Below are 22,765 nucleotides of genomic sequence, written 5' to 3'. Positions count from 1 at the left end.
TATAAAGTTTATATACTAAAAAGTGCTGTTCATGTAAAACACATAGAAATGCCCTAATGTAAGTTCATATTGCAGTCTTAAAGAAATAGGAGAATTCTGATTATGTAACCAAGATAGGGATGTACACAGTGTCCAATTTGATCAACACTCCCAATTAGGCTTCTTGTGGGATGATAGCTGCTCTAACAGTTGTTTGGGGAAGAGTGGCATTCTGCGGCTACAGGGACTTTTCCAATGGAAATGTTAAAAATTGTATTTTATTCTTATTCATATGGGTAAGGTCAAAGCTCTCGACATCACCATAACTTGTGTCCATGCCAAACCAAGCACGCTTTACAGTCACCCATGCATGGAGTAATTTGATGAACTCAAACTATTGAATCATACATGTATATGTCAGATTTCAGTGAAATGTGTCAGAGTTCCTGTTTCTCACCAGTTAGCTGAACAATCACAAGCTCTGTCAACTTGGAGTTCCTCCCCCACTTTTTGTAAAATGGCAGGATTTGGCTCCCAACCAAAAGATTCTCCCAACAAATTCTTTAACATATACCAGTATACATCTCTCCCTTTGAGCTGCTATAGAAAGTAAGCATGTTCTTCTTCCATAGGAAAACACATACACAGGCACACTCAATCCTTCACTGCATCAACTGATTAAGTAATACAGGAAGACATTGACATCTGTGGATGAGAAAATTGAACTAAGAGGTGAAAAAATATATTTGACAGTGGATTACAGCACGTTCTTGGAAACCAGAAGAAACTATTGCAATTCATGTTACAGTCATGTACCTGTTAAAGATATTGGATGATTTTGCATCTGATACCTGTATTTATGAAATCATTTTTCTCTTTAAAACTGCTTTCCTTACTTCAATACAGACATTACTTCTAAGAATCAGAGCTGTCTTGAAACACTGTCCCCTTTCACCACCTTGTGACTACCCATGAGGTGAGAAATTAGAAAATTTCATATGATTCTTTATCACACACATGGAGATAATAAGGTTATGACATCTGAAATATTTGCAATAAACTCTGAAATTGTAACTACAGAATCACCTCTCAAAATAACTCAAACATCAGATCTATTCATTGCCATGTTACATATCTTACTTATGTCATGGATGGTCATGCTACTGGACCAGGAGGATTCAGGGATGGACATGGGGTATCTTACCGTCTGCTCCTCTTGAGGAGTTTGGATCAGACCTTACCAAGCATCCCTCCTCTTCGAGTGGACTCTCATGTATACACTCAGGAACCAGTGCCACCTCTGTCAAGGGTCGGAATGTTTCCAGGGATTTCCCTTATAGCTCTGATACAGAGCCATTTTCTTCGGAGCTTCCCTCTCCAGGATGGAGATGTAGTCTCCTAAAGTGTTGCCTTTTTCAAGGAGGTTGGAGCAGTGATGACACTCAAGGGTGGGAGTGCAGCAGGGGGAGGCAGCAAAACCCAGAAGAGGTCATTTAAAAGTCTCTCACCTTGCTTCCCTCTGGAGCATGATTAGGCTGCCACCTGTTTCAATAATGAGAGTGACTGCTTGGGGAGTTGAGGGCAGCTCTAAGAAACTTTTGTCTCTTCTACCAATTGCCAAAACGAATTACCTGCGATTACTGGCTGTCTCCCCAGGATCAGAAAAAAAGTGTAGTGAGGAAAACTTTGCTGTGTTCCACTGAAACAGAAAATCTCTATCTTTTGGAGAGGACAGCCACTATTGCTTTCCCTCTACCCGGACACACTTCTGGGTGTTCTGACTTTTGGGTTATGAAATCTAGAACATATAATCAACAATGATGAGGAGATTAAGGCTCCTCAACATCATTCAGTCTCTTCTACAAATGGCATTGTAAATGCTCTCTTCTTAAAATAACTGTTAGCCTGTTTGATCCTGTATATTTCATGTTTCTGGGATTTTCTTCTCACTTTTCTCAAGGGAATACTTTTGTAACATTTTTAATCTTTCCAGTTCTTCAGTTTCTATGCATTTCTGGGCAAATTCTAATCTGAGATTTTATCTGCAAATATAATACACGAACAAACTGCTAAGCTATATAATGGTATCTAATATTTTAATTTAATTTCTCAGTAGTGGTAGATACAGGTGATAGAGTTCTATATTTTTATATTGGATTGCCTAGGTCCTCCACTTTGCCAAGTAATTAATAAGAATAGACACCTCACCTCAATCATTAATCCTAGAATTATGCACATCTTATTGCGAATCAATAAATACAAGAAACCAAACATTTCCAAAGTTTCCCTCTTTCCAGATCTCCCTCCCCAACAACCCATTCATCTATGATCTACATATAATCTAGTCGTGGATGTCTAACAATGTCACAGACTCCACCTAGTCAAACCTCATTCCCAACCTTTTTTCCAGCTCTTCTCTGACTGTATCCTGCCCTCATTGGTTGATTACAGCTGCATCCTTCAACTGAGACCAAAATCCCATCACCATGCTTATTCTTAGCACATTATAGGTTCCTCACTTCATACATCCCATTTTTTAACTTTTATTTAATGCATATAAATTTCCAAAGTACAGCTTATGGATTACAATGGCTTTCCCCCCCCATAACTTCCCTCCCACCCACAACCCTCCCCTTCCCCACTCCCTCTCCCCTTCCATTCACATCAAGATTCATTTTCAATTCTCTTTATATACATGTCAGTTTAGTATATATTAAGTAAAGATTTCAACAATTTGCACCCAAATAGAAACACAAAGTGAAAAATACTGTTTGAGTACTAGTTATAGCGTTAAATCATTATGTACAGCACACTAAGCACAGAGATCCTACATGAGGAGTAAGTACACAGTGACTCCTGTTGTTGACTTAACAAATTGACACTCTTGTTTATGGCATCAGTAATCATCCTAGGCTCTTGTCACGAGTTGCCAAAATATGGAAGCTTTTTGAGTTCACCAACTCTTATATTTAGACAAGGTTGTAGTCAATGTGGAAGTTCTCTCCTCCCTTCAGAGAAAGGTACCTCCTTCTTTGATGACCTGTTCTTTCCACTGGGATCTCACTCGCAGAGATCTTTCATTTAGGTCATTTTTTTTGTTGTTGCCAGAGTGTCTTGGCTTTGCATGCCTGTAATACTCTCATAGGCTTTTCAGTCGGATCTGAATGCCGTAAGGGCTGATTCTGAGGCCAGAGTGCTGTATAGAACATGTGCCATTCTTTTTTTTTTTTTTTTTTTGGACAGGCAGAGTGGACAGTGAGAGAGAGAGACAGAGGAAAGGTCTTCCTTTGTCATTGGTTCACCCTCCAATGGCCGCCGCGGCCGGCGTAATGCGGCCGGCGCACCGCGCTGATCCGATGGCAGGAGCCAGGGGTTTATCCTGGTCTCCCATGGGGTGCAGGGCCCAAGGACTTGGGCCATCCTCCACTGCACTCCCTGGCCACAGCAGAGAGCTGGCCTGGAAGAGGGGCAACCAGGACAGAATCCGGCGCCCCGACCGGAACTAGAACCTGGTGTGCCGGCGCCGCAAGGTGGAGGATTAGCCTAGTGAGCCGTGGCGCCGGCTGGACATCTGCCATTCTATGAGTCTGCTGTGTACCTCGCTTCCCATGTTGGATCATTCTCTCTCTTTTTTGTTCTATCGCTTAGTATTTTCAGACACTAGTCTGGTTTATTTGATCCCTTTGATTCTTAGTCCTATCATTATGATCAATTGTGAACAGAAATTGATAACTTGGACTAGTGAGATGGCATTGGTGCATGCCACCTTGATGGGATTGAATTGGAATCCCCTGGTATGTTTCTAACTCTACCATTTGGGGCAAGTCAGCTTGAGCATGTCCCAAATTGTACATCTCTTCCCTCTCTTATTCCCACTCTTATATAACTTTTCAGTTAGGTTTCAACATGAAGAATAATTGTGTATTATTTAAAGAATTAAATCAATAGTGTTAAGTAGAACAGACAAAAAAATACTAAGAGGGACAACATATTAAGTTGTTCATCAACACTCAGGGCAAGGGCTGATCAAGTCACCGTTTCTCATAGTGTCCATTTCACTTCAACAGGTTTCCCCTTTGGTGCTCAGTTAGTTGTCACTGATCAGGGAGAACATATGATATTTGTCCCTTTGGGACTGGCTTATTTCACTCAGCATAATGCTTTCCAGATTCCTCCATTTTGTTGCAAATGACCGGGTTTCATTGTTTCATACTGCTGTATAGTATTCTATAGAGTACATGTCCCACAATTTCTTTATCCAGTCTACTGTTGATGGGCATTTAGGTTGGTTCCAGGTCTTAGCTATTGTGAATTGTGCATCAATAAACATTAATGTGCAGATGGCTTTTTTGTTTGCCAATTTAATTTCCTTTGGGTAAATTCCAAGGAGTGGGAGGGCTGGGTTAAATGGTAGGGTTATATTCAGGTTTCTGAGGAATCTCCAGACTGACTTCCATAGTGGCTTAACCAGTTTGCATTCCCACCAACAGTGTGTTGAACCTCATTGAGGTTTTGATTTGCATTTCCCTGGTAGCTAGTGATCTTGAACACATTTTTTTCATGTGCCTGTTGGCCATTTGGATTTCCTCTTTGGAAAAATGTCTATTGAGGTCCTTGGCCCATCTCTTAAATGGGTTGTTTGTTTTCATGTTGTAGAGTTTCTTCATCTCTTTGTAGATTCTGGTTATTAATCCTTTAAATGTAGCATAGTTTGCAAATATTGTTTCCCATTCTGTCGGTTGCCTATTCACTCTCCTGACTATTTCTTTTGTAGTACAGAAACTTCTCAAGTTGATGCAATGCCAATAGTTAATTTTGGCTTTGACTGCCTGTGCCTCCAGGGTCTTTTCCAGGGAGTCTTTGCCGGTGCCAATATCTTGCAGGGTTTCTCCAATGTTCTCTAATAATTTGATGGTGTCGGGTCATAGATTTAAGTCTTTAATCCATGTTCAGTGGATTTTTGTGTAAGGTATAAGGTAGGGGTCTTGCTTCATGCTTCTGCATGTGGAAACCCAGTTTTCCCAGCACCATTTATTGAATAGACTGTCCTTACTCCAGGGATTGGTTTTGGATTTTTGATCAAATAAAAGTTGGCTGTAAATGTTTGGATTGATTTCTGGTGTTTCTATTCTGTTCCATTGGTCTATCCATCTGTTTTTGACAAGTATCATGCTGTTTTGATAAGAACTGCCCTGTAGTATGTCCTGAAATTTGGTATTCTGATGCCTCCGGCTTTGTTTTTGTTATACAAGATTGATTTAGCTATTCGAGGTCTCCTGTGTCTCCATATGAATTTCAGCATCACTCTTTCTAGATCTGAGAAGAATGTATTTGGTATTTTGATTGGTATCTCATGGAATCTATAAATTGCTTTTGGGAGAATGGACATTTTGATGATGTTGATTCTTCCAATCCATGAGCATGGAAGATTTTTCCATTTTTTGGTATCCTCTTCTATTTCTTTCTTTAAGATTTTGTAATTCTCATCATAGAGATCTTTAACATCCTTGGTTAAGTTTATTCCAAGGTATTTGATTGTTTTTGTAGCTATTGTGAATGAGATTGATCTTAGGAGTTCTTCCTCAACTCTGGCATTGCCTATGTATACAAAGGCTGTTGATTTTTGTGCATTGATTTTATATCCTGCTACTTTGCCAAACTCTTCGATGAGTTCCAATAGTCTCTGAGTAGAGTTCTTTGGGTCCCCTAAATAAAGAATCATATCATCTGCAAAGAGGGATAGTTTGTTTGAGTTCTTCCTTCCCAATTTGTATCCCTTTAATTTCTTTTTGTTGCCTGATGGCACTGGCTAAAACTTGCAGAACTATATTGAATAGCAGTGGTGAGAGTGGGCATCCCTGTCTGGTACCAGATCTCAGTGAAAATGCTTCCAACTTTTCCCCATTCAATAGGATGCTGGCCATGTGTTTTTCATAAATTCCTTTGATTATATTGAGGAATGTTCCGTCTATACCCAGTTTGCTTAGAGTTTTCATTATGAAAGGTTGTTGAATTTTATCAAATGCTTTCTCTGCTTCTATTGAGATAATCATATGGTTTTTCTTCTGCAGTCTGTTAATGTGGTGTATCACATTGATTGTTTTGCGAACGTTGAACCATCCCTGCATACCAGGGATAAATCCCACTTGGCCTGGGTGGATGATCTTTCTAATATGATGTTGCATTATATTGGCCAGAATGTTATTGAGGATTTTTGTATCTATGTTAATCAGGGATATTGGTCTGTAATTCTCTTTCAATGCTGCATCTTTTTCCGGCTTAGGAATTAAGGTGATGCTGGCTTCATAGAAAGAATTTGGGAGGATTCCCTCTTTTTCAATTGTTCTGAATAGTTTGAGAAGAATTGGAGTCAATTCTTATTTAAATGTCTGGTAGAATTCAGCAGTGAATCCATATGGTCCTGGGCTGTTCTTTGTTGGGAGGGCCTTTATTACTGTTTCAATTTCTTCTCAGTTGTGGGTCTGTTTAGGTTTTCTATGTCTTCCTGGTTCAATTTAGGTAGGTTGCATGTGTCCAGGAATCTATCCATTTCTGAAAGATTTCCCTGTTTGCTGGCATACAACTCTTTCCAGTAATTTCTGATTATTGTTTTTATTTCTGTGGTGTCTGTTGTTACATTTACTTTTCATCTCTGATTCTATTGATTTGGGTCTTTTCTCTTATTAGTTAGTTGAGCCAACCGTGTGTCAATTTTATTTTTTTTTTCAAAAGCCATTTCTTCACTTGGTTGATTTTTTGTAATTTTTTAATTCAATCCTGTTGATTTCTTCTCTGATTTTAATTATTTCTCTTCTACTAGATTTGGGTCTGGTTTGCTGCAGTTTTTCTAGATCCTTGAGAAGCACTGAAAGCTCATTTATTTGGTGCCTTTCCAATTTCTAGATGTAGGCACTATTGATATAAACTTTCCTCTCAACAGTGCTGTTGCCGTATCCCATAAGTTTTGATATGTTGTGCTGTTATCCTCATTTACTTCCAGAAAAAATTTTATTTCTCTTTTGATTCCTTCTATGACCCAGTGTTCATTCAGGAGCATTTTGTACAGTCTCCATGTGTTTGCATACTCTCTAGGGATTCCTGAGTTGCTAATTTCCAATTTCATTCCACTGTGGTCTGAGAAGCTGCATGGTATGATTCTAATTCTTTTAAATTTACTGAGACCTGCTTTATGGCCTAGTATGTGGTCAATCCTAGAGAAAGTTCCATGCACTGCTGAGAAAAATGTAAAATATTTAGATGTAGGATTGAAAGTTCTGTACATATCTGTTAGATCCACTTGGGGAATAGTGTCGATTAAATCTGCTGTTCCCTTGTTGATCTTATGTCCAGATGATCTCTCTATTTCTGAAAGTGGAGTATTGAAGTCCCCCAGTACTATTGTATTGGAATCTAAGCCTCCCTTTAAGTTCCTTACATATCTTTTAAGTAAACCGGTGCCCTGTTATTAGGTGCATATACATTTATAAAAGTTACATCTTCCTGTTGAATTGAACCCTTAATCATTATATAGTGTCCCTCTTTGCCTCTCTTAACAGTTTTTGTGCTACAGTTTATTTTGTCTGATATTCAGGAACTCCTGGAACCCAAATATTGGGTTTATTAATAGTATCCTGTAGATTCCTGACAATATTTTTTAGATTTCTAATTTCCTCTTCTTTTCTTTGGTTTGCCTGTTTCCTTTCCTGTTCTCTGTCTTCTAAGTCTGATATTCTCTCTTCTGCTTCACCCATTCTGTTTTTAAGGCTCTCTAATGTGTGTGTCATTTGATCTATTGAGTTCTTCATTTCATTATGATTTCTCATCACTATCACAGTTTCATGTTCTACTAGTTGCTTCATTTCATTTTGATTCCTGCTTAATATTTCATTTTCGCAAGAGAGATTTTCTATCCTGTCCAGTGAGGATTTCTGTAGTTCAAGGATTTGTTTTTGAGAACTTCTTAATGTTCTTATCAATTTTTTGAGATCCGCTTCTTGCATTTCTTCTATCTCATCATCAGTTCTCACTCAAAGCCAGGATGGCTCAATATATGAGGCAGAGAAATGACAACACCTTTTAGAAACCCTCTAGCACCTCTTCATTTTTTCTGAGAGAACCAAAAATGCTCAGAGTGTTCTATGGACCTCCTAGACTTCAGCCTCTGTAGCCTGTCAATCCTCCTCTTTGACATGCTGCTGCTTACTCTCTGGGTTCTGTGTACATTCCAGGCTTTGCTGGAATAGCCTGTTTCTTCTATTGGTCAAATCATCTCAATATTCATGTGATTGTCTCCCTTATCTCCTTTCAAGTCTAGCCTCAAATATCATTTTTCCAATAAGGCCAACTCCCATTGGTTTATCTAATATCTCATTACACACTCACCCATGAAGTATTCATCCCCTAATTGGCTTTTCTCCATTTTTTTCCTACACAGTTGATAATGGGTGATACAAATTAGGTATTCCACATGTGTTTGTTGAAACCGTCAATGAAAGTTTCCATTTTTGCAAAATTTATTTTATTTCTTTGAAAGCCAGAGTGACAGAAAAACCTAGAGACAAAAGAGAGATGGTCTAACCTCTCGTTCACTTCCCAAATGGCTTCAACTGCCAAAGCTTAGGTCAGGCCTAGGCAAGAAGTCTGGAACTCCATCCAGGTCTCCCATGTAAGTGGTGGGGTCCAAAGTGCTTAGGCCAACACCAGCTGCTTTCCCAAGTGCATAAGCAGGGAGCTGGATTGGAAGCTAAGCAGCTGGGATTTCAACCAGTCCCCCCACCCCACCCCATGTGATGCCAGTGTTGCAGCTGCTGATTTAACCCACTTCACCACAATGCCAACCACAATAACAGTTTCTTGACCATGAACCCTTTATAATACTCTGGCAGTTCTCTCCTTTTTCACTTGCTTTGTCTTGTTCTTCAAGGCTGTGACTGTGCATATTTCTGAGAAATAAACCAGAATCCTGGATAGGAGACAAAAGCCTCGGGTTGGCCAGAAACACATCCTGGCTTTGTGCTCAAGTTCCCTCTGCTGCCCCTTGTACCTCAATGCCCTCATGTCCTCTGTCATTTTCACCTGGTCTTTTTTCATGAATTACATACATGCTGGGGCCAGAGTGTGGCATAGCAGGTAAAGCTGCTGCTTGTAGCACCATCATCCCATATGGGCACTGGTTCTGTCCCGGGTACTTCACTTCTGATCCAGTTCCATGCTAATGGCCTGGAAGAGTGGCAGAAGATGACCCAAGTGTTTGGGTCTCTGCTACCCATATGGAAGATCAGGAAGAAGCTCCTGGCTTCTCCTTGGTCCAGCCCTGATTGTTGGCATCATTTGGGAAGTCAACCAGCAGATGGAAGCTCTCTCTTTAATGACTTTCAAACAAATAAATCTTAAAAAGATAAATGAGGCAAACATGCCTTCCTGTAGTTATTCCTGCCCCCTCTATTTCTGGGTAAATTAACTGGTTCCTAATAATAGCTTTCAGTGGTGTCAACATTTTGTAAAAAATATGAGATTTTATTTAGCCAATTTTGTCACACATTGACATTCTGGAATGAAATTTAACATCTTTGCATGTGAGCTTCTGAAAAATTTCAACCTTCTGATGCACATTACTTTTACTTTGCTCTGCTTTGTCAGAGTGACCTGCCACTCAGTTATATCATGTTTCTGTTGTCCACAATCTCAGAAAGACCCTGATCATGGGGCTGGCGCTGCAGCGCAATGGGTTAACACCCTGGCCTGAAGCACCGGCATCCCATATGGGCGCTGGTTCGAGATCCCGCTGCTTCACTTCTGATACAGCTCGCTGCTATGGCCTGGGAAAGAAGTAGAGGATGGCTCAAGTCTTTGGGCCCTTGAACCTGTGTGGGAGACCCGGAGGTTGCTCCTGGCTACTGGCTTCAGATCAGCACTGCTCCAGCCCTTGCAGCCAATAAGGGAGAGAACCATTGGATGTGAGATCTCTCACTCTCCCTCCCCTCTCTCTGCATAAATCTAACTTACAAATAAGTAAATGTTTTTTTTAAAAAGGAAAAACTATGCTCATAAAAATGTCATCAAATGCAGAACCAGGGAAAATTTTCATTCTTTTTCCTCTGGGCTTTTCCCATTGGCTTAAACATAGCTTTCCTTTGAGGAATGAAGACAATATTCTTCCACTGTACTTTTCCTCCAGAATTCCTATTCTAGCTGGACTTGTGGTACTGTGTTCGGATTTTATTTAACATGCTTATAAAATCAATGATAGCAACTTCTTGAATACCAAATCACTTAATTTCCTCCAAAATCCAGGGAAGGAAAACTGTATCATAAATGTACCCACAGTGTTTTTATAGCCCCCAAAGAGTCAGAGTGAAGGAAGGAGTCTCATATCTTTAGGAGTTCATTTTAGGTATTTATTCAAACACATAAAACTGAGAGTAGACTTTACTATCACAGTATCTCAAATGAGGATATTAATAGAGTGAATTGTAGAGGGGATATAGTAGGATTTGTAAGGAGACAAAGACACATGAGGACAAAGACTAAAGAAAAACAACCTTTAGATGAAGGCAAAGTAGAAATGAGAAGCCCCTCCTTTTTTCATGCCTGGCTATCTGCTAAATGAAATAATTTTGTGATCATGCTCAGTCTATCTGGTTTTGATCCTATCCATAAACTGAGTGAGCAAATGTAAATGCTATATAAAATATGGAAGGGTGACCTGATACAAGGACAGTATGCAGAATTCTGGATTTTCATGCTCTGACCCATTTACAAAAATCATTGATCTTTGTGCCGCAGGTATACCACAGCCTAGAGACACGGGGGTCTCTGCTGATGAGCACAAAGGGGCTAACACAGGGGAAAGATGAACCCGTAAGGGCAGAGGCATTCACCAGCCACCAAGAGGGTTTATCAAAGACAAAAATATAGAGAGTAAAGAAGGAAGACAGTGCATAGAAACAGAAAAATGTGCTCACTAGCATCAGGATGCTGTGGGTGGCTGTAGTCTCCGGGGAGCATTTGGGAGTGAGGCTTTTGCTGTGCATGTGTAGGACCTTCTGCTTATGTCTGTACAAAATGAACACCATGCAGCCACTGGCCCAAATCATTAATACCAAATGCAAGACGTCAATGAAGGAAAACATCATGGAATGCAGTAAGGATATACTTCTGTCAATAATTATACCAGAGCAGAACCCTAAATCTATTTTCTCTGTAAGGTTGTTGCTCTCCCCCATCGCTGTAATATTCATAGGAACCATACTATTTACCAACAGTTGAAGGGGCCAGCAGAGGAGAATGGAAAATCGAACGGATTTGAGGGCTTTGACCTTGAGCTCCATCCACTGGGGGCTGCTAAGGCTGATTGTGATGGCCTGGAAGCCACTCAAGAGAGAAGTAGCACTCAAAGACACCCCTCTGGCCACTCTATGAACATAGAAAACTAGTTTGCATGCAAAATCACCCATGAAATATTTCAGCCCCAACACTGCCATGGTCTGAGGAATGCCTCTCGAGAGAAGAACCAAGCAGTTGGCTACAATTAGGTTATGGAGAATCAAATCCATGCGCTTTATCCCTCGTCCAGTGCAGGAAATGAAGCCATAGCAGAGAAGGAGCAGGATGTTTCCTAGGACTCCGACTCCTATCTGAGAGACAAAGATGATTTCCATGGTCAGAGCCCTGGATGTCATGCAGTCACTAGGGCAGTAGTTCACGCAAAGCCAGTAAGTCCTGGAAAGAAATGGAGCTAATGTATTTCATCAAGGAAGCTTAAGTTCATTTCTACTCTACCCATTTTTTTTCCACTTAATCTTCTTGAGAGGCATTTGGATGCAGGCTGAGTATATATTCTTGCATGGCTATTTCAGGTTTTTCATCAATATTCACCTTGTTCCTATATGACAATCGTTTTCTTGTCTATTTGTGTTACAGTAGTGTCCCTTTGCCAACCAAGCTTTAATTCTGGTGTTTGTATGAAAATGCAGAAATTCAAGTCACAATATGGGTGACCAATTTTATAGGAGAATAATGATAGAATAATTAATTATCACAACATTTAATTATGTATTCTAAGTGGCATGGTAGAATAGTGAAGCCAAAGATTTACTCTTATTTCATTGGCCTCAAATGTACAATGATACTATCACAGCAAATATTTGAAAGCAAATATTGAAAGAATGAATAGCTCATGCCAACTAAAATATAAAATATTATGAAGAAAAAACATTAAATGATTTCAATTGTATAGAATCCAAGTACCTTCGTTTTATATGTAGAGTATTAATCCAAGATTGAGATAATTAGTAACACTAAATTTATTTTTTAATTAATTATTTAATTTGTTTGTAAAATAATGCAAATTCATAAGTACAATTTTAGGAATATGTTGTTCTTCCCACCATACCCAACATACCCACCATACCCACCCACACTCCTCCTCTCTCTCCCCTTCCCACTTCCATTCTCCATTAGGATTCATTTTCAATTAACTTTGAGCACAGAAGACTTACTCTATACTAAGTAAAGATTTCAACAATTTGCATACACATGCGCACACACACAAAAACTGAGAACTAGTTTTATAGTTAACTCTCATAAATACAACTCATTGAGGACAGAGGTCCTGCATGGGGAGTTCTTACACAGTGAACCCTGTTGTTAATTTAATAATTAACACTCTTATGTATGACATCAGTGACCACCCGAGGCTCTTGACATGAGCTTCCTAGGCTATGAAAGCCTTTCAAATGCACAAGCTCCCTCAGTATTCAGACAAGGCCATAAGCAAAGTGGAAGTTCTCTCCTCCTTTAGAGAAAAGTACATCCTTCTTTGATGGCCACTTGTTTCTGCTGGGGTCTCACTCACAGAGATCCTTCATGTAGAACATTTTTTACCACAGTGTCTTCGCTTTCCATGTCTGAAATGCTCTCGTGGGCTTTTCAGCCACATCAGGAAGGGTTAAGGGATAATTCTGAGGTCAGAGTGAGTAATGGTAAATTTAAAAAATATAAAAAACCTATTGTATCCATATAGCTCAGGATCTACTAGCATGAAAATATATTTCATATATTCAGGGTTGTCTTAGGCTGCTGCCTGTGATGCCAAAATCCCATATGTGCACGAGTTCAAATCCCAGCTGTTCCACTTCCAGTCTGGCTCCCTGCTAATTTGCCTAAGAAAGCAGCAGAAGATGGCCCAAGTGCTTGGGCTCTTGTACCTATGTAAGGCTTCAGCTCAGTATAATAATGAATGAAAATGAACTAGCAAGTTGTAATAAAAGTAAAGAACTGATTTTTTTGACAGACAGAGTAGACAGTGAGAGAGAGACAGAGAGAAAGGTCTTCCTTTGCCATTGGTTCACCCTCCAATGGCTGCTGTGGCTGGCACGCTGTGGCTGGCACACCACGCTGATCTGAAGGCAGAAGCCAGGTGCTTCTCCTGGTCTCCCATGCAGGTGCAGGACCCAAGAACTTGGGCCATCCTCCACTGCCTTCCTGGGCCATAGCAGAGAGCTGGCCTGGAAGAGGGGCAACCAGGACAGAATCCGGTGCCCCGACCAGGACTAGAACCTGGTATGCTGGTGCCGCAAGGCAGAGGATTAGCCTATTGAGCCATGGCGCTGGCTAAGAATTGATTTTTAAAAGGTGAACAAGAAAGCTTGTGCTTTTATGTTTTATCAAAGTTTCCATAAAGTTTAGTGTTGAAATTTTGTGCTTAGATCACCACACAACAAATAAGGAACCCCTAATGTAAGTTCCTATTGCAGCCTTAAGGAAATAGGAAGAATTCTGATTAAATTAACCAAGATTGAGACATGGACAGTGTCTGATTGATCAACATGCCCTGGGAGGCTTCTTGTCAGATGGTATCAAGAATATTCAGGGGCTGCTCTAAAAGTGACATGGGAGAGAATGGAGCTCTGAGCTCATCAATGAAAATGTTGGAAGAAAAAAGCACATTCTAGAGCTTATTCAGAGTGGCATGGCCAAATAACTACATCACCACTAACCTATGCTTATGCCAAACCAAGCTAAGTCTACTGTCACCCACACATGAGGTAATTTGATGAACTCAAACTATTGAATCATATATGTAGATTTCAGTGAAAATGTCAGACTTTCTGTTTCTTGTAAATTATGCCAACTTGTAGTTTAACTACATTTTCTTGAAATGCAAGATTTGGCTTCCAAACCCCAAATTTCCTCCCAATCTATTCTTTTTATTAATGTATACAAGTATGTATCTCTGTGGTTTAGCTGTTACATAATTTGAACACGTTGTTCTTTCCTAGCAACACACACACAGACACACACACACTCAAATTTAGCACTTCACCAAATCAACCAATTAAAGAATACTGGAAGCCATGGGCAACTATGGATGAGAAAATGGAACTCTAATGCAAATAAATACACTTGAGAATAGATTAAAATGCATTCTTGGAAACCAGAGAAAGTATCACAGTTCATGTTAAAATCATATGCCTGATAAGGGCACTGAAGATTTTGCATCAGAAATGTGTATTCATGGAATTGTTTTTCCTCTTTAAAACTGCTTTCCTTTCTTCAAGAGGGATAAATACTTTTAAGGACCATGATTCTCTCAAGAGAAACACTCACTTTCTCCTTGATCATGTCAGAGGTTTACAATCACTGTAACAAGTTTTCAAATTCCAAAAGTGGCCATTTTCTTACCTATTGGCTGCCCATGAGATGAGAGATTAGAAAATGATTCCTTATCACAGACATTGAGATAACAAGGATGTGACTCAGAAATTCCTTCAAAACATCCTGGAATTCTAATGACAGAATTACCTCCCAGAGTAAAGCATCAGATCTTCACATTGCCATATTCCACATCACAGCAATATCATGGGTGATCACATCCTGAAAGGGGAGGACTGAGAAGTGGACCTGGAGTTTCTCATCACCTCTCTATGTGCAGAAGATCATGTCAGCAGTCCAATGTCACCTTCGACAAGAAGTATAATGTTTTCAGCAATCCAACCTCGCTGTGCTGACACAATCATTTTCTTCTGAGCGTCTGTCTCCAGGATGGAGATGTGATCTCATAAAATGTTGTCTTTTACCAGGAACAATGGCCCAGTGATGACAGAGGATGTATTGTTGGGAGGCAGCCAATCCCAGAAGCAATCATTTAGAATTCTCTCAGCTTGCCTTCCTTTAGAGCTCTGATTATCCTGTCGCCTGTTTCAGTAATGAGAGTGGCTGCTGGGGAGCTGAGAGTAACTCTGAACAACTTCTGTTTCTTCTACCAGTTGCCAGAAACTATTAGTAGTGCTTGCTAGGTGTCTCCCAAGCATCCAGAAGAGACAGTTTGAGGAAAGCATTGCTGTGTTCCTTTGAAACTGACACTCTCTCTCTTTTGGGGATGAGATCAGGAAATAGTGAGATTTGAGCCAGAAGATCTGGGCAAAGAAAGCGATGGCTCTCACTGACTGTGTACTTCCATGATGAGGTTTCTTTAAAAGTTTAACCGATTACTCCTCAGATTCCAGAGAAATGTCCTTATTCTTGATGTGTACAAAGAAGTAGGATCTTACAAAAGAACCAGAAAATAAACCTTTGGTAGTTAAGGAGGAAGGAAGACTGGGAAAGTGTAGAACCAACTGCAAGACTAAAAAGAGCTTCAAGGCAGCAGAAGAGTCTAGGATGAATATTTTTAGTGTTGAAGTTACCATTGCATTTCAGGACCAGAAACTTTTTTCCCACCAAACTAAAATACTCTTTTAGGACTAAAGAGAGAAGTCCCTGGGACGGGTGACCTCTTGTTAAAAGAAAGAGAAGGGAGAGAAGGAATGCAGACAATAATTTAGCCATCAAATAAAACACACAAAAATCACAGAAGTGAAAAAGGAAAGAACTTGGAGTGGAAATATATGAACAGATGACAAATGTGCTGAGCACAGGAAAGAAACATGCTACTTCAACAAAATCCATTGCTCAAACAAACTGTAAGCAGGATAAAGAAATCATTAGATAGCCAGATATGTTATAAAAAATCAAATCCTGTTCAGTTTGAAGCCCACAGTCCTTCAGAGAACAATACCAAACATTTAGTCTCTACAAGCATAGAAATTTGATTCTTTCTACATATCTTGTTACTTTATTCCTATGCATCTTATTACTTAAATTGTAAAACATTAAAATCAATGCTACAAGATATTATTGTGCAAATATCAGAAAAGATATCACTAAAGACAATAGCCATAACAAAAGATGCTCAGTCTCTTACCGAAATATAGCAGTTTGTGTAGGAGCTGATGTAATTCGGGGTCCGATTAAGGGGAGGGTACAGAAAACAGTTAACAGGGCTAACATTTGAAAGGGTTTTTATAAAACAAAACAAAAACAAATCTGCTGTTGGTTTCCACATAGGACCTTGGATTTGGGAGGGTTCCTAATTCCTTGATAAGACAGGCCCACTGTACTTAACATATGTTTATTGAAACAGTGAATGAAGGTTTCTGTGGTTTTTTTTAAAATCATTTATTTATTTGAAAGGCAGAATAACAGAGAGAGGGAGAGACTCAGACACAAAGGGAACTTCCTTCTGCTGGTTTACTTTGCACATGGCAGCAATGGCTGTGGCAGGACAGCATGATCCAGGTCCTGGAACCCCATCCATGTCTCCCTCGTGGTGTCAGGAGTCCAAGTTCTTGGGCCATCTTGTGCTTTCTTAGGCACTTTGACAGGAAGCTGGATTGGAAGCAGAGGAGCCAAGGCTCAAACCGGTGCCTCCCTATGGGATGCCAGAGTCCCAGGCAAGGTCTTACCAGCTGCACCACAATGCTGATCCCAGTAACAGTTTGTTGACTTTGTCCTGACTCATGACTAACATGCTGGCAGTTCTCTTCCATTGTGGCCCTCATTTTCATCATCCTTCAGGGCTGCAACTGAGCAATTGAGCAAATGGGAGACAAAACCCTCAGGTTGGCTAGAAACACAACCTGGCCCTGTGCTTGGGTTCCTTCTCTCACTCCCTACACCTTAATGCCCTTATCTCATCTGTCATTCTCATCTCGTATTTTTCATGTGTTACAACATGCCTTCCTTTCATTATGCTTGCCTCATCCATCTCTGGATACATAAACTAGTTCCTAATAATAGCTTTAAGCAATATTAATATTTTGTACATCTTTGAAAACTGTGAATGATACTATATTTACTTATTTCTGATTACCACTGAGACTCCAGGAATTCAAAATGAACATCTTTTGCCCATGAGCTCTTATAAACAGAGAAAAATTTTCAGCCTCTGTGGCAACCTGTTCTGCTCTGCTTTGTCCAAAAGAACCTTTCTGAGCTGTATGCTCTTCAGTCACAGTGGAATCTGCTGTGCACAGCCTCATTTAGAAAGACCCTGTCTGCAAGGATGGCACAGAGAGACACCCTGAGACGGTTTGCTTATCTTCCCTCTGGGTTTTTCCAGCTGGCTGAAGCAGAATTGTCCTTTGAGGCATAAAGCAGCATTCTTCCCACCAAAGATTTCTCCAATTCCTATTCTAGCTCAATTTGTTAAATGGTGTTTGGAATTTATCTAAGGGCACCGCACTTACAACACATGCTTTTGCCATCATCAGTAGCAACTTGTTGGGTCCCAAATGCCGAAAGATTCTTCCAATGAACTTGAAGAGGAAACCGTGTCAGAAATGAATTCCCAAAGTCTTTTTTTAGCCCCAAGAAGGATCAGAGTGAAGGGAGGAGACCTATCTTCACGAGTTCATTTCATGTATTTCTTCAATTAAGTAAACCCGAGAGTAGACTTTGTTATCACAATGTCTTAATAAAGATTCCAGGAATAGAAAATTATAGATGAGAGATTTAACTGGACTCATAAGGCAGAAAGGACATGTGAGGACAACGACTAAGATGAAAATACCCAGTTCAAAAAAAATACCCAATTCTGCTCTGCAAAGTAGAGTGAGGAATCCTCCCTTGTTTCATGCCTGGCTGTTTGCTAAATTAAAAGTAAGTCAATGATCAAGCTCTGTCCATTATGCTTCTGTTTCTGTCCACAAGTTACTTAGCCAGTAACACTTAAAGATAGAGAAGGACGAGATTTTACATGGACGGATTCAGCATTGCACATTTTTATGCTCTGACTCATTTATAGAAATCATTGATTTTTGTACTGCTGCATAGCATAGTCTAGAGACATGGGGTCTTTGTTGATCACCAAAAAGGGACTATGATGGGAAACTTGAACTCATAAGGGCAGTGATGTTCATCAGCCACCAACTCACTTTATCAAAGAGGGACATATAGAAGGGAAAGAAGGAAGATAGTATATAAAAAGAGAAAAAGGTGCTCACTAGGATCACGATGTTGTGTCTGAATGCAGCCTCAGGGGAGCACCCTCTGGTCACTCTATGAACACACAAAACTAGTTAGCACCCAAACCATCCAAAAAATACTCCAGCCCAGAAGTGGCCATTGTCTGAGAAATCCATTCCAGAGAAAGACCAAACAATTGTCTAAAATTAGGTTATGGAGAATCCAATCCACGTGCTTTGTCATCCATCCAGTGCAGGAAATGAGACCATACCAAAGAAGGAGCAGCATGTTTGCTAGGAGCCTGACTCCTGTGTGAGAGGCAAAGATGATTCCCATTGTCAGAGCCCTGGGAAGCATCAGTCACAAGGACAGTAGTTTCACACAGAGCAGGTCAATCCTGTAAAGAAATGCCGATAGTGGATTTCATCAAGGAAATTTAGGTTCTGCATCCACAACTATTTTTCCCACTGAGAAAATCTGTATACAAATATATATTCGTTGCATTTTCTGAAGATGAATGTTGTGTATATATTGTCATGTGTGTATGTGTGTGTGTGGTTTTTTCTAATAGTTTTATTCATATTTACCTTGTTGCTGTTTACTGTATCATTTTCTTGCCCGTTTGTGTAACACTATTCTTCTACATAGAGCTTCATCAAATCCATTGTTGTTGATTATCCAGTTATTCCATAAAGCAGAGTTGTATTTCTATAAAAAAGTAGAAATTCAAATTACAGTATGTGTGACTTCACTTGTCAGAGGATAGTGGTAGAATAATTCATTATGACAACATTGAATCATGTAATCTAAGTTCAGTTCTATATTAGATTGGTGAAGGCAAAGATTTGTTTTGTTCTTGTTTCATTTCAGCACAAATGCACAATCACCACTACTACAGCAAATATTTGAAACATTAGAATCTATCCAGAATGAAAGTTCATGAAAATTAAAGTATAAAAGAGTATAAAGAAAAAATATTAAGTGATTTTCTTTGTATAGAATTGACGCTGGAATAAAATAATCAGTTGTGTCCAAATAGCTCAAGATGAGTTAGCATGAAAGTATATTTAAAACACATTACAATATCCTGAACCCTGAAAAACCTGAAGAATGATACAGAGAACCAAAATACCAGAACAATGAATGTTCCAAACTAGTGCTGTTCCAGTATAGTGACAACATAATTTTGAAATATTAATAAAATCTCTAAATAGACAATGCCATAGCTTCCTGTGATAGGGCCATTGTGGATGAGTTCCAGTGTTACACAATGCAATTAAAACATCCTTGCTTTCTAATCCCCTTTCACAATATTTCTGAGTTACTAAAATTAAACTATTAAAAGCATAAATAGGCTAATATATATGAACTAGCAAGTTATATTAAAACTATTTAAAGAACACTTTAAAAATAAATGTAAACAGAAAGTCTGTGCTTTACCCTTTACTACATTATAAAAAGTTCTGTTCATGTAAAGCATATTAAAATCTCCTAATATGGCTGGCGCACAGCTCACTAGGCTAATCCTCCTCCTGCGGCACTGGCACCCTGGGTTCTGGTCCCAGTCGGGGCGCTGGATTCTGTCCTGGTTGTTCCTCTTCCCGTCCAGCTCTCTGCTGTGGCCAGGGAAGGCACTGGAGGATGGCCTAGGTGCTTGGGCCCTGCACCCGCATGGGAGACCAGGAGGAATCACCTGTCTCCTGGCTTCGGGTCGCCACAGCACACCGGCTACAGTGGCCACTTGAGGAGTGAACCAACGGAACAAGGAAGACCTTTCTCTCTGTCTCTTTCCCTCACTGTCTAACTCTGCCTGTCAAAATAAATAAAAATTTTTTAAAATCTCCTAATGTCAGTTCATATTGCAATCTTAAAGAAATAGGAGAATTCTCATTATTTAACCAAGATAGGGAAGTAGACAGTGTCCAATTTGATCAACACCCCCCAATGAGGCTTCTTGTCAGATGATAGCTGTTCTAATAGTGATTTGGGGAAGAGTGACATTGCAGCACTCCAGGGACTTCCAAAGGAAAGGCTAAAAAATTGTATTTTATTCTTATTCATATGCGTAAGGTCAGAGCTTTCGACATCACCATAACTTGTGTCCATGCCAAACCAAGCACGATTTACAGTCACCCATGCATGGAGTAATTTGATGAACTCAAACTATTGAATCATACATGTATAAGTCATATTTCAGTGAAATGTGTCAGAGTTCCTGTTTCTCACCAGTTAGCTGAACAAACACAAGCTCTGTCAACTTGGAGTTCCTCCCCCACTTTTTGTAAAATGGCAGGATTTGGCTTCCAACCAAAAGATTTTCTCCCAACCTATTCATTAACATATACCAGTATACATCTCTCCCTTTTAGCTGCTATAGAAATTAAGCGAGTTCTTCTTCCACAGAAAGGCACACTCAATCCTTCACTGCATCAACCGATTAAGGAATACTGGAAGACACTGACATCTGTGGATGAGAAAACTGAACTAACCTGTGAAAAAATATATTTGACAGTGGATTACAGCAAGTTCTTGGAACCAGAAGAAACTATTGCAAGTCATGTTACAATCATGTACCTGTTAAAGTCATTGGATGATTTTGCATCTGATCTCTGTATTTATGAAATCATTTTTCTCTTTAAAACTGCTTTCATTTCTTCATACAATTACTTCTAAGGATCAGAGCTGTCTTGAAACACTCACTGTCCCTGTTAACCACCTCGTGGCTGCCCAAGAGGTGAGAAATTAGAAACTTTTATATGATTCTGTATCACACACATGGAGATAACAGGGTTATGACAACTGAAATTCCTGCAATAAACTCTGAAATTGTAACGATAGAATTACCTCTCAAAAACATCAGATCGACTAATTGCCATGTTCCATATCAAACTTATGTCATGGATGGTCACACTACTGGACCAGGAGGATTCAGGGATGGACATGGGGTATCTTACCATCAGCTCCTCTTGAGGAGTTTGGATCAGACCTTAGCAAGCATCCCTCCTCTTTGAGTGGACTCTCATGTCTACGCTCCAGCACCAGTGCCACCTCTGTCAAGGGTCGGAATGTTTCCAGGGATTCCCCTTACAGCCCCGATACAGAGCCATTTTCTTCGGAGCCTCTCTCTCCAGGATGGAGATGAGGTCTCCTAAAGTGTTGCATTTTACAAGGAGGTTGGAGCAGTGATGACACTCAGAGGATGGGAGTGCAGCAGGGGGAGGCAGCAAAACCCAGAAGAGGTCATTTAAAATTCTCTCACCTTGCTTCCCTCTAGAGAATGATTAGGCTGCCACCAGTTTCAATAATGAGAGTGACTGCTTGGGGAGTTGAGGGCAGCTCTAAGAAACTTTTGTCTCTTCTACCAATTGCCTAAAACAATTACCAGTGATTACTGGCTGTCTCCCAAGGATCAGAAAGAAAGAGTAGTGAGGGAAACTTTGCTGTATTCCACTGAAACTGAAAATCACTCTCTTTTGAGGAAGACGGCCACTAGTGCTTTCCCTCTACCCAGACAGCCTTCTGAGTGTTCTGACTCTTGGTTTATCAAATCTCTGAACAGATAACCAATAATTACAGCTTCTCAACATCTTTCAGTCTCTTCTACAAATGGCACTGTAAATGCTTCTCTTCATGCTTAACTATGCTAGCCTGTTTATCCTGTATGTTTCATGCTTCTGTGCTTTCTCTTCTCACTTTTCACAAGGGAACATTTTACTCTTTCCAGTTTTTCAGTTCCTATGCAGTTCTGGACAAATTCTAATCTGAGATTTTTACCTGAAAATCTATGACATGAACAAACCTCTAAGCCAAGAATCATATCTTATATTTTACTTAAATTTCTCAGTAGCTGTATACAGGTGATAGAGTTCTATATTTTTATATTAGATTGGCTAGTTCCTCCACTTCTCCTATTGCTAAATAAGAAAAGACTGCACACCTCAATCCTTAATCCTAGATTTATGCACAGCCTATTGGGGATCTTATCCAGTATCATCAATAAATAGAAGAAACCAAACATTTCCAAAGTTTCCCCCTTTCCAGATCTCCGTCCACAGCTCCACATTCATCTATGATCTACATATAACCTAGTCGTGGATGTCTAACAATGTCACAGACTCCACCTAGTCAAACCTCATTCCCAACCTTTTTACCAGCTCTTCTCTGACTGTATCCTGCCCTCACTTGGTTGATTACAGCTGCATCCTTCAACTGAGACCAAAATCCCATCACCATGCTTAGCACATTATTGGTTGCTCACTCCATACATCCCATTCTACAAGCATTTCTGCTGGGTTCATCTACTAAATTTATCAAGACTACAGGTAACTTTTCCCCATACCAGCCACCAGCATTAGCAAAACACAATTTTCTTCTTAAAATTTTATTTATTTATTTTAGTGACTAACAATAGTATTTATTGTGCGAAGTTACCTTAGGAATTTTTCAAAATAATTGTAATTCAGTAATACTAAGATATTTTAATCTTCAAATATTAAAG

The 22,765-nt window shown here is 39.7% G+C and overlaps 1 protein-coding gene across 1 annotated transcript; it reads right to left on the bottom strand.

Annotated features, from left to right (window-relative positions):
• Window positions 1-217: 217 nt before the first annotated feature.
• Window positions 218-21,209, bottom strand: LOC133748632 (vomeronasal type-1 receptor 4-like). The gene is made up of 3 exons (XM_062177565.1): window positions 21,112-21,209; window positions 10,944-11,700; window positions 218-373 (listed from the first exon to the last, which is right to left on the bottom strand). Exons 1-3 carry the CDS (start codon window positions 21,207-21,209, stop codon window positions 218-220), a joined length of 1,011 nt encoding a protein of 336 aa, XP_062033549.1.
• Window positions 21,210-22,765: the final 1,556 nt, after the last annotated feature.

This window comes from Lepus europaeus, chromosome 19 (assembly GCF_033115175.1).
Source record: "Lepus europaeus isolate LE1 chromosome 19, mLepTim1.pri, whole genome shotgun sequence".
Taxonomy (NCBI): domain Eukaryota; kingdom Metazoa; phylum Chordata; class Mammalia; order Lagomorpha; family Leporidae; genus Lepus; species Lepus europaeus.
Note: the sequence above shows the minus strand (reverse complement) of the source record. Positions and strands in the feature narration are given on the sequence as shown.

What these genes read in the sequence shown, in the direction of transcription:
- LOC133748632 (XM_062177565.1), bottom strand. Translation starts at nt 21,209, where the DNA reads ATGTCCATCCCTGAATCCTCCTGGTCCAGTAGTGTGACCATCCATGAC. An exon ending in CGATCTGATGTTTTTGAGAG is followed by an intron (nt 11,701 to 21,111) that starts GTAATTCTATCG and finishes ATTTCTTTCCAG; the next exon opens with GACTTACTGGCTTTGCGTGA. An exon ending in CCCACAGCATCCTGATGCTA is followed by an intron (nt 374 to 10,943) that starts GTGAGCACATTT and finishes ATGATTCAATAG; the next exon opens with TTTGAGTTCATCAAATTACT.